Raw genomic sequence first — 11,983 nt, forward strand, 5'->3', positions numbered from 1 at the left:
TTGCTCAGGACCTTTGGAAGAGCAGGCAATGCTCTTAACCACTTGAGCCATCTCTCCAGCCCCCTAGTGAGTCTTTTTCTAAAAAAGGGATATAGCTCCATGCTCTAGAGTATTTGCCTAACAAGAGGAGGCCTTGAGTTCAGTCTCTTGTACTGCAGTTATTAATCAAGAATCTTTTAAAATGTTAGCAATTTTGCTAACAAAACCTGTTCTGCACTTTACAAATTCAGTGTCACATATATTGATTTTATGTATCTTCATTTTTCTTAACATCTTCATTTCTCTGGATTACCTTAAACAGATGCGTTCGGGTCAGCTTTCTCGAAAATTGTGGGGATCTAGCAAGCGACTCAGCCAGATTTCAGCTGGAGAAACTGAATATAATACTCAAGATTTCAAATGATTGTTATTCCCACGTCCTGTGATGGAAACCAAACTCCAGTTATTGCTCTGTCACTTTGGCTGTGCTCTACTCGCTGGAAGTCGTCAAGGGTTTTATCTTTAAAAACGTTTAAAGATTACGGCGGTTTGATATTTGTGAAGATGTAGGTTGAGTTGTAGAGGCTGAGGCAGGTGGATCTTAAGTTCAAGGTCAGCCTGGGCTACATAGCAAGACCTTGCCACAAAAATTAAGTAAATAAAGAATAAAAATAAAGTTGTAGGTTCTATTAAATCAATTTTAAAAGTTTCATCAGCAGTGAGTCTAGTTTTGTTAACCAGTACTAAAGTTGAATTGAGAAAATATATTTGATTCAATTTGGTAATCCATTCCTAAATCATTAAATCCAATTTTTAAAAAAAACAAACTTCTAATATTATATACTTAGATTGAATTCCCTTAATCTAAGTAGCAAAATTTAAGACATTTCTGATAAAGTAGCATAGATGATGGAGAGTTGAGATGTGGCTTTTCATGTATTCTTCAGATAATCATTTTTCTTTTTACTCACCATTTCATTAAAAGCATAACCTTTTAGGCATTTGTTGTACAATTGAGTTTTCAAAAATTGCAGGCCTATATAATTGGATTAAATACAAATACTGAAATAAACATTGGTTTATTTCCCTACCTTTAATATATTAGTAATAAAAATTTACTAAATTGTATTATTATTCTTAAGTAACAAAAGTTGAATAGGAAAAAGAAAAACTAGAGATAATTTTGACGAGTGTACTTCATTAACAGTATATTTAAACAAAAATGCTGACTGTGGCCCTGGTCAGCTGGTCCTTTAGTAACATTTGCAGCACAATTTACATGTGTGAAATTCAAAATTTTGTGAATTTGTCTTTATTAAGCAAAAACTGTACTCTCTTTGTGGTTAATCCTTTCTATCCTGGTGATCATGAGTTGTCAGTGATGTTCTAAGAGGTCGTGAAAGATGGAGTAACACTGCATAATTCAGAGTAGCCATTTAGATAAAGTAATATCTTTTATTGCATGTTATATACAACTGTTTGGATGATAGCTATTTTGTTACAGTTTGTTAAATATTACATTATGTCTAATTTTTTAAGTAAAAATGTTGATTGATTTAATTTGGAATTCAAAGTAATTGTTATTTATTTTTTGTGAAATTGACTTTTGAGTTATTAGGTTAGAGAAGTTTTACAACTACAAGTATTGGCAATCTGAGATTCCACAGACTTTGGGAAGATTGGTGAATCTCTGAAGTTGTATGGAAATTTATATATTGAGCCTATTTTCAGGAAAGAATTATTACATGATTTTCTTAAAATGATTTATGGGCAACAACAGATGATTTTACAATGGTAGCCTTTCAAAATTATATTCTCTTTTATTCTGCTGACCATACATTTCCTTATACCTGATTGTCTTTTCAGTTGAATCCTGAAGAAATTTTGATTTTTCATTTTCCCTCTCCTATTGACCACAGTATCCTATGGTCTTTTCTTTATAATCCCATAAATAAGTTTTTAAAAATATAGGTGTAAAAGACTATGTTTAGGAAAATTTTACAATATTTTGATTTGTTGTTGGTCAGGATTAGTAAAACACTGTAAAATCACTGTTTAATAAGTTATAATTGTCTGATTGGGGAAAAAATAGCTTCAAATGGCATTGATATCAACTGGTAGAAAAGTAGAATTTGTGTAAATGTGATGATTTCCTTTTTGAAAGACTTCAGGAATTTGTTGGAAGTGTCAGGAGTCAATAGAGATGATTATGGTACATGAAACAGTTCTTTTCATTTTTGCTCCCCCAGTTTCCACATACTGGACCGGGAGTTCATGTCAGAACCAACATGATTGGGTGATTTTTTCTTATTGTTGGGCTTATTTTTTATTTATATATTTTATTTTTGGGTTTTTGTTTTGTTTTGTTTCGTTTTCTTCAAGACAGGGTTTCTCTGTATAGTTTTGACTGTCCTGGAACTCACTCTGTAGATCAGATTGGCCTTAAACTCAAAAAGACCCACCTGCCTCTCTGCCTCCCAAATACTGGGATTAAAGGCGTGTGCCACCACTGCCAGGCAATGATTGGTTATCAGTCCGTAGTAGAATGCTTGCCTATATTGTTCAAGATCCTGGGTTTACTCCCTAGCATGTATGAAAGAGACAGAAGAAACAAAGACAGGTACTAACTGACTCCAAATCAAGACTTGGTAAGGGTTTCTTTTGGCAGTTTATCCACGCATGCTGCTCTTTCATGGCTCATAAACAAGAAGCTATGCTCAGTTTTATATAGGTCTGACCCATGTACAATCAATGTTAGATGTTAAAGGAGAATTATTCCTTTTAATTATTTTGAGGTTTAGAAAATGCTAGCTCTATTCTTGAATAATGAACTTTTTGTTTTGTTGTCGTTGTTTGTATTTCAATACAGGGTTTCTCTGTATCGCCCTGAAACTCACTCTGTAGACCAGGCTGTATTAGATCTCAGAGATCTGCCTGATTCTTCCTCTTGATTAAAGGTGTGACTACCACCACCCAGCCAATATGAACTTTTGTGTTAATTAAATAAGCAAATTAGTGGAGCTGTTACCTGAGTTAGTATATTCCTCACGTAAACATTATAGCCATGAAATTAAAAGTCACTAGATAATATCACTAGGAAGATGCACTTTTACAGTGGAGTGTAGCTGTTATCCATAGAAACTTTCATAATGTATATTGGAAAATTATTAGAATAGATTGATAGCTGGATATTTTAGTTAATGAGTATAGTATCTCATCTTGGCTGCTGTTGGTGTCAGTTCATCTTTTCAGGACTTTTCATCTGCTTTTGTTTCTTGATAGTAATAATGATGAATATTAAAATCTCAGGTAATAAGAGATTTATGCTAAGATAATGTTCTTTCTTTTGGAAAGTGAGGTCAGAAGTTGTTTTGCTATTGTTGGTGGCAGTGTGTGCATATTTATACAATTTGCTGTATGTACTTAGAGAATAAAACACTGTAATATATAACTCCCCCCAGTCAGTATTCTGTTATTGTAAAATTGAAGAAAAAGAACAAATCAGAACATGAAAGTCAAGGAACTGCAAAAATAAAGATTAGCATTAACTTTCTAGCCAGTGTTGCCTGTGAAAGAAGTTTCTGTTAATTTCCCTTAGTCACAGTACATCCTCGTGTGTGAGGAGAAGTTTCTCTTTTTCCTTGTGATACACATGGCACTGTTCTTCACAGCGCTGACACTGGAGTGCTACATACTACTAAAGAGTAAGTGTGCCCACAAAATTAGAATTTAGACTTGAGGATTGACTCGTAGTCTTAGCTTCATTATATTTCTTTTCAAATATCCTAAGAAAGTGAAACTGAGTGCCAGTTTTTGCTTAGTGTTGATAGAGGCATGACATTTACCTGTAAATATAACATTATTCTTACTAAAGATATCTCTAAGGAAAGCTTTAATTGAATTTTGAGCTGTCAATTCTTTTTAAAATATGTTTATGAAGTAAGTAACGTCATCTTTGCCTCCTTTTCAATAAAAACATGAGACTTTTACTGTATTGGATATGAACAAGGTATTAAATGTGTAATACCTATATCTAGGATGTGTGTCTGAAGGTGTTCTCACATTGCTAAACCTATTTTCTTAACCCTATCTTTACACTTTTTGAGTGATATGTACATTTTTCATCTAGACCCAAACCCTGATATAAGTGTTCTGTCTCTAACAGAAACTTCTTTTCCCACTGGCAGCAAATACTCTTTCTTAGTACTTTTTCCTAATTTGTGTGCATGTCATGTACGTAGCATTTTGTTTGTTTTAGATGATCCCATATAAACATTGTTCTGAAAATTTTCCTCAACGTGCCTTTTCTAATGACATTAGGCAACAATACAATGCTATCAGGCTTTAATATTACTTATTACTTACATAATTTAAATACAGCATTTTCTGTGCCACTGATTATTCCCAACACCAGGCAGTGTCTTTGTTTCATATGGACAGAACCACTCTATTTCCTTTTCATTACTGAAAAGTTCATTGATTTTATCATGAGCTCTTAGACTTTCATATTTAAAATCACAATTTACATTTACCTCAATAATATTGTCTGCTTGCTATTAGTATTTCCTAACTCAATATTTTCCACACCAATATTTCAACAAAAAGTGTAAATTTTTTTTTTCAGTATTCGGGAGTGAACTCAGGGCCTCACGCATGTTAGGCAAGAATAAAAAGCATTAGTAATCAGTGCTAAAAGAAAAACAGAATCAGATGTCTTATAGCATTGAAGTTATAATGAGTAGAGTTCTCCCACTATGAAAGCATTGAGTAAATCCTCCTAAATACTTTTGGTGATGTTTGCAGGTATGCCTCTGTATGAAATATTCTTTAATTTTTTCATAGGTTTTAGAAGTTAGAACTAATAGAGCATAAACATCTGAGAGATTTAGGCTAGGGATATATCTTAGTGATGGAACACTTTCATATGAAGTCCTGGGTTTGGCATGGGATTCTTTACTCCAACACTGAGACAGTGTAGAGCCTCACACATAGAGTTCTACCACTGAACTCAGCACCTCAGCTCACAGAGTAGTTCCTAGTTTGAGGGTGCAGATCAGACCTACCTGTAGGATTCATCAGTAGGCTATGCCTCAGTAATATGTGGGACTTTCACGGGTTCAATCAATCCCAGCTCTCAAAAATTATAAATATAGAAAAACTACAGAACAACCCTGTCTCAAAAATAAAAAAAAATTATAAATATATGTATGTACATATAATGTATATAAATGAATTTGTGCCTAAATTGTAGATACATTTTTATCTCTTGAAAATCATGTGACCATCATAGAATATAGGATTTATATCTCTGCTTTTTGGTTATATGAAAATTATGTGGTTTTATTTATTATAAAAACCTTATATAAAAATAGCCACATTATCAACTTAAGTTTTTTTGGCAATAGTTATTCATTAGACACATTTTTTAGACTAGTACCTTTACTGAAACAACACAGAAGTGGTTTTTAAACACATTGCAAGATTTGGACACATGAATATAATTCTTTTAGTGTCAAAAAAGACACAAATTCAGAGGCATATATCTTTCCCTAATGCACAGAGCAAGTTGAAAGTCACTGATTCGATATTCTTTTGTCTATGAAACCTTGTTAACCTTGAAAATACATATCTTGCATAAATTAACATAAGAATAGCCAAATTTCATCATTTGAAAAATTAGGCAAAGTGGTACATACACATGGTTCCAATTACTTGGATGAGATGGAAGGATCACCTGAGCTGGGAAGTTCAAGATCAGCCTGGACAATGTAGAAAGCCTTCATTTTAAAAGAAAGTAAATAATTTAATTAATGTTACAAAGGTGACTGTTAAAGAAGTGCTGCTGCTGTGTATTTGCTTTTATAGTGAGTTTTTTAGTAATTTATACTTATTCATAATTATAATAGTTACAAAGTGTTTCACTGCTTTATAGTGCTATTGTAAATGAGCAATCTAACGTGAGACTAAGGACAGTTAGGATTTAGATGAGACTGAGAAGTTTTACTGATTAAAGTACTAACTATTTTTAAAAGAAGTCTTACAGAGCACTGGTGGTACACACCTTTAATCCCAGCACTCGGGAAGCAGAGGTAGGTGTTCTCTGTAAGTCTTTACTTTATTTAAGATTATTTAAGTAATATATTCTGTTGACATATTAAAATTACATGCTTTCTTATAGTGTAGTCAAATTGAGAATTACGCTTTAATGTTCCTTTTTTTCTTTTCGGTTTGTTTTTTTTTGGGGGGGGGGGGGCAGATTCTTACTGTTGTAGTCTTGGCGGGCCTGGATGTATCCTTGTCAACGAAGTTGGTCACAAACTCAGAGATCCATCTACCTCTGCCTCTCAAGTGCTGAGATTTTCAAGAATATACATAATTATTTTGCTCAACAGAAGTAATTCTGTCAGAAAGATAACAGTAGTTAAATTTAATTGAAAATAAATTTGTATTATATTGGAATTAAAGAAAAAAGATTTTGGAAGTTTAAATGTTTTGTTAGGTAATCCCTAATGACTTGCATATAGTTTTACACTCATTCCAAGATTATGGTATATTACAGTAGCTCTATATTTTTTTCAAGACAGGGTTTCTCTGTGTAGGTCTGACTCTCCTGGAACTCACTTTGTAGACCAGCCTGGCCTTGAACTCACAGAGATCCACCTGCCTCTGCCCCCCAAGTACTGTAACTAAAAGCATGAGCCGCCACCAGCACCTTACAACGACTCTTACTGCTGAAGACCTTTTACATTTTGAACATTTCTTTTTCCTATTCTGCCTTTTACTTCTCAAAGACTGTGCTTCATAGATACTACCAAAAGCATTTTATATGTAGTTGCTGTTACTTATAGTCAAATTTACATAAGAAAACTTTCTAGGAAGCCATGTGACTTTCTGCTAAATTCTTTTACAGGATAAACTTACCTTTCTCTATCAGATTGCTTTTGTATAGTTGGAGACAAAAAAAAAATAGCAAAAAGTAATCAGATCTCTAGATAGCCATTCTCTATCAAATTCATTGTTAAATTAAGACAAAATTAAAAAAGATATTTGATTAATTTGACGGTTTTTCTGGGACAGATTAATTAGAAGCGTTTCTGCTTTAACAGGATGACAGTCTTTTGAATACATGAATATACACTAACTAGTTCAGGAGGCTTAGCTGAACATCCAAAATGACTTGTTTAAAAACAAGTTTTTATACTTCTTACCTGAGTATGGTAGTGCACCTCTAATCCTGACATAGGCTACAGCAGGAGGATTGCTTCAAGTTTGTGAGCTACCCTGACTATAGAATGAAATCTCCCCCCACTTCGTGTGTGTGTGTGTATGTGTGTGTGTGTGTGTCTGTCTGTCTGTCTGTCTGTCTGTCTGACCACCACAACCACCTTAGAAATTGTGCTGCTGGGTACTATTTAAGGAGTCGTGCATTTATCTTAAAATGTCCCTTTTCATTTGTTCACTGGAACTGATTAAATGAACAAAAGGAATAGTAATAAGCCTCTTTTTATGTTGGATTATTGACTTGCAAACTGTCACTCATTGGGTACTTATATGCAAAAAGGGTGGTTCAAAGTTGAGCGAGTTTTAGACTTTTTAAGGATGTAAATAACTGTAATTAGCATTCTGATAACCAAATCACTGGTACAATTCATTCTGCTTTCATCCTTCTGAATCTGTATACAAGATGTATTTTGTTTTGTCGTATATTTTTAAGAACTTCAACGAATGTATATTAGTTAACGTTTGATTTGTTCTGTATAGTATGATCAAAAATAGTTGAAAATTTTGCACTTGGTTAATCCCTTGGAAATTTACATTCTGATATTTTTAAGGATATACATTTATTTTGTACGTAATAAACTAGCTTTGTATATGACAATGGTTTGAATCTAATAAAAAAATGACATTGTAATGGTAAAAATAAAACAGCACCATTCCCCGAGGGACAGCGGGCCAGGGCCACAAGAGGTGGTTGGCAGTCCCACGAAGAGCCACGTCGGGTGAGAGACAGACAGATAGGCATGCCATGCAGAGTGAGATTGGATATTCATTTGGTGGGTTGTGGAAAGGAAGGGGAGAGGGACGGAGAAGAGGATGAGGAGAAAGAAAAGGGAGGAGGTGAGTGGAGAAGTTACAGAGAGAGGGAAAAAGCTCACAGATGAAGTAGTAGGAAGATCCGCTTGCCTAGATGGATCGTGGATGGGGGAGAGAGTGGGGAGGGCTTGTCTCTTAAAGGGATAGGACAGACCATTGCAGACATTACTTTGGTCATTTGACTTGTAATTCTTAGTTTATGGAATTTGACTAGAATGTGTTGTTCTACTCAATTCTTTGAGTAGACAAAGAATTGAATGCAGTAGTTAGTAAACAGAAAACCAAGAAGTATTTGTTTCTTATATGATAATCCCCTATGATCTGCACAAGTGAGTATTGGTATTATTTCATCAGGCTTTATTTATAAAGTTTTCTCAATAAGCAATCACCTTTAGTTTTCATGTTTTGTTAACCATAATATTTTTATTATGAAATTTGACTTTTGTTTTTATTATGCAGCATCTTTTTCATTTGTATCCACCTAACTGTTAAATCCTGAACTTTAAACCTGATAGATATTCTGAAATTGAGCTTACATGCCCAGCCTTGATGCATCAGTTTTCTGCACTTGCCTCAACCTTCCTTTTTTGCTAAGGTAGTGTGAAAAACAGATGCCCCAGCTTCTTGCTGGTATTTTGTCTCTGTATCCAGAACCACAACAGAAATGAACTTTGTACCATGAGCTGGTCACAGTACTCCATTTTAGTGAACATTCTTCACAAGAACTAGAAACTTTCTACATGAATTCCTCAAGATTCCTAAATCAGTGCACAGTCAAAGCCAGGCTAGTGACAAGATTAGTCAAAACTGTCTTTTGTTAAATCCATAAAACCATATCCAGCATCAGATAAATGTTTTAAAATTATAATAAAACTTACAATATCATATCAGTTTAAAAAAAGTCATAATTCTGTGCTTTGGGGACTATTTCTCAAAAAGATTCCAAAAGCACCCAAGTGATGCTGTTGCTATAACAATGCCCCATCTTCCTAATTTTAAAAAAGGAGCTGGAGCTCAGCAGTTAAGAACACTTGCTCTTACACAGCATTCAAATTCAGTTCTTTACATCCATATAGTGACTCAACCATCAGTAACTCCAATTCCAGGAGGTCCAATACCCTCTTCCAAGCATGCACATGCACTCGTTCACATAAAATGATAAAATACACTTTTTATATATATAACAAAAAAATGGTCTCTTGCCAGGCGGTGGTGACGGACGCCTTTAATCCCAACACTAGGGATGCAGAAACAGGTGGGTCTCTCTGGTTTGAGGCCAGCCTGGAATACAGAGCAAGATCCAGGACCGGCTCCAAAGCTGTACATAGAAACCCTGTCTCTAGGGAAAAATTAAAAAATAATTTAAAAATTAAAAAAAAAAAACAGCAGGAAAAGAAGAGGTAGATGTCTACTTGTCTCTGGCGTTATGTGGTGCTGGTACACACCCAGAACCGTATGATGCAAAATGCATCACTACTGATGGCTATTCATCCTCTAAAACACTGCCCTGCCTCTGTGAATACAGTTCAAAGGGTATTAGGCTAGGAGCTAGTTTGGGAGGGAGGGAGGGAGGGAGGGAGGGAGGGAGGGAGGGGAAAGGAAAGGAAAAGGAAAAGGAAAAAGGGAAGGAAGGAAAGGGAAGAAAAGAAAGAAAAACAGAAGGGCTCAAATACCTAGCAGGTACAGGTGTGGTTTGATCCCTGACACCAGAAAGGATGAGATCCAGTTGCCTTGGGAGATTTTTGCCTAAAATTGTTGCTATATCCTGCATTGTGCATTTCACTGTTGTTGATCCGGACCATCATTTTGATGGGAAGCCCTTTTAAATTTTATTTTAAAAACCAACCCTTAAAACATCCAGGGCAATTTACTGCAAATCAGAATTAACAGCCAGAGGTCTACCTACCCGCTATCTACCACCGTGGCGCATGCCTTTAATTCCATCACTAGGAAAGCAGAAGCTGGAAGATCTCTGTCAGTTCGAGGGTAATCTCGTCTACACAGTTTCAAACTAGCCAGGGTTACAATTGTGACACCTTGCCCCAAAGCAAAGACATTTAGTAGAAGCTTTTTTGAGAAACAAGGAGCATTTAATGGTGCTTAACTCTTAAGCCATCAAAGTGTCCAGCTTGGGTCATTTGTCTCACTCCAATGAAGCATGACTATCCCTGAGAAGGCTTTGTGCTATAGCCTACTGGTGTAGCCAGTACAGGGGTGATGCCCAGTGCGGGCGGGGCGGGGCGACCCCGGCCTGGAACCCTACGCAAGCGGAAGCATGCTAGACTTTGCCATCACCATTCTGCTGGCGCTGCTGGAAATGGTGCTGTACCTCTACCTGGTAACCTCCGATGGTAACTCGGGGGTGCGCCTGCGCAGGGCAGCCCGCCTGGGAGGGGACGCGAGGGAGGGAGAGTCACATGGCTCCTCCCAGGAGCGTGAACAGACCCGCCCATCCTGCACAACACCAGGAATCGTGCTCTGGTTGTCCTGGGAGGTTCCAGCGAGTTTCATTCTGTGCAACTGTCTTCTGAGGCCGCGTTGAATTATTTGGGGTGGGTTTTGCGGTATTTACGTCCTCAAACCACAGTTCCGTTGGCTACTGTATCGGTGGAAAAACTCCTTCCATCTTTCCCTAGCAGCCTGTGTCTGTCCCTGCGCCGTTGTAATGGGCGAAACCGAGCTCGCTACGATGCTCGCCCTAGCGAGCGCCATAGACACCCACCCCTCACCTCCTACCCCGTTTCCCAAATATTGTCCACCTGTCCTTTTCAGAGGGGAAGCTCTTAAAGTCCTGAGTTAGTGGTTAAGGAATCGTCCTTAAAACATATTAATAGGCTCCGAAATACCTGAAATCCCAGCACTGGGGAGGTGGCAGCAGGAGGATGGGAGCTCAGAACCCACCCTGGACTACATCAAACCCTGTCTCGAGAAAAACAAAAAAAACAAAACAAAAAAAAGCAAAACTATACAAAGTTTGGTGGATTTATGGAAAAGTGGAAAGGTATTTATCAGGGTATGAGAGAAGAAATAACAAGAGCGCTTTGTTAATTCTAGTGTTGGGGTGGCACTTGAAAACCCCTAAAGAAGATCCTTATAGGACCCAGCCATGACAGGCTAAATAGAGAGGACTGGGCCTACCAGTCACCAGCTCTTTTTAAGCTCAGGGAAATTCCAGAGAGGAGGAATTAACCTGGGGTTGATTAGTGGAAGAAAGATTAATATGGGGGCTGATTGGTGGAAAGTCCTAGTGGTTAGGGACCTTCCAGCAGCAGGGTAGGGAAAACTGTCTTATGCCTGCAGAAGTCTGGGTGGCATCTGCTGAGGGGCTTGTGGGGGTGCTCGCTGATGGTCACCATAAGTTGTGGTTTTCATGATACCTGCTTGCTCAGCTCTGTCCCATTCTAGTGAAACTAAGGTCTGGTCTCTGTCAGGGCTCTGGTCTGTTCCCCCACACTCAACCCCCACACACAGACACACACAACTTCCAGACTTTTCAGTAATGAAGAGCCCCAAGTAGACTACTGGTGGTGGAAATGCCCATTTGAAGTGTCTATTCTGAGCTGGTGAATGGATTAGACTAATACAAATACCTGGACTCGTGAGAAACAAAACACTGAGATGAAAAAGGTGAGAGGATAAATTGTGTCCTATCAAGCTATAACCCTGTGGCTGTAGCAAATGTAAAACCAGACAGCGAAGGTAGACAGGTGTAAATGGCAGAGTCCATTTTAAGGACTTTTAGTCAATGTTCTACTGGAGGGTTTCAATAGATAATTTTAGTTTTAAGAAAAACTGGGAATGATGTCTCTAGTCCCAGTACTTGGGAAGTAGAGGCAGAAGTGGTGTGGGAAGTCCTTCTGTTTATGTGTTGCTTTTATTGATTAGTAAATAAAGAAGCTTCTTTGACCTG

General features: G+C 37.0%; 1 protein-coding gene across 1 annotated transcript in view; it reads left to right on the top strand.

The window, feature by feature from the left end:
* Positions 1-7,855, top strand: part of Nbeal1 (neurobeachin like 1) — a 181,677-nt gene extending 173,822 nt beyond the window's left edge. Inside the window, exon 55 of the mRNA XM_041658971.1 lies at positions 302-7,855. Within this exon, the coding sequence (XP_041514905.1) occupies positions 302-403 (102 nt within the window). The 3' untranslated portion in view covers positions 404-7,855. The remainder of the gene's footprint in view (positions 1-301) is intronic.
* The last annotated feature ends 4,128 nt before the right edge of the window (positions 7,856-11,983 follow it).

Source organism: Microtus oregoni, unplaced genomic scaffold (genome assembly GCF_018167655.1).
Source record: "Microtus oregoni isolate MIOR12 unplaced genomic scaffold, Mior012 000010F_ref0000083, whole genome shotgun sequence".
NCBI classification, from domain to species: domain Eukaryota; kingdom Metazoa; phylum Chordata; class Mammalia; order Rodentia; family Cricetidae; genus Microtus; species Microtus oregoni.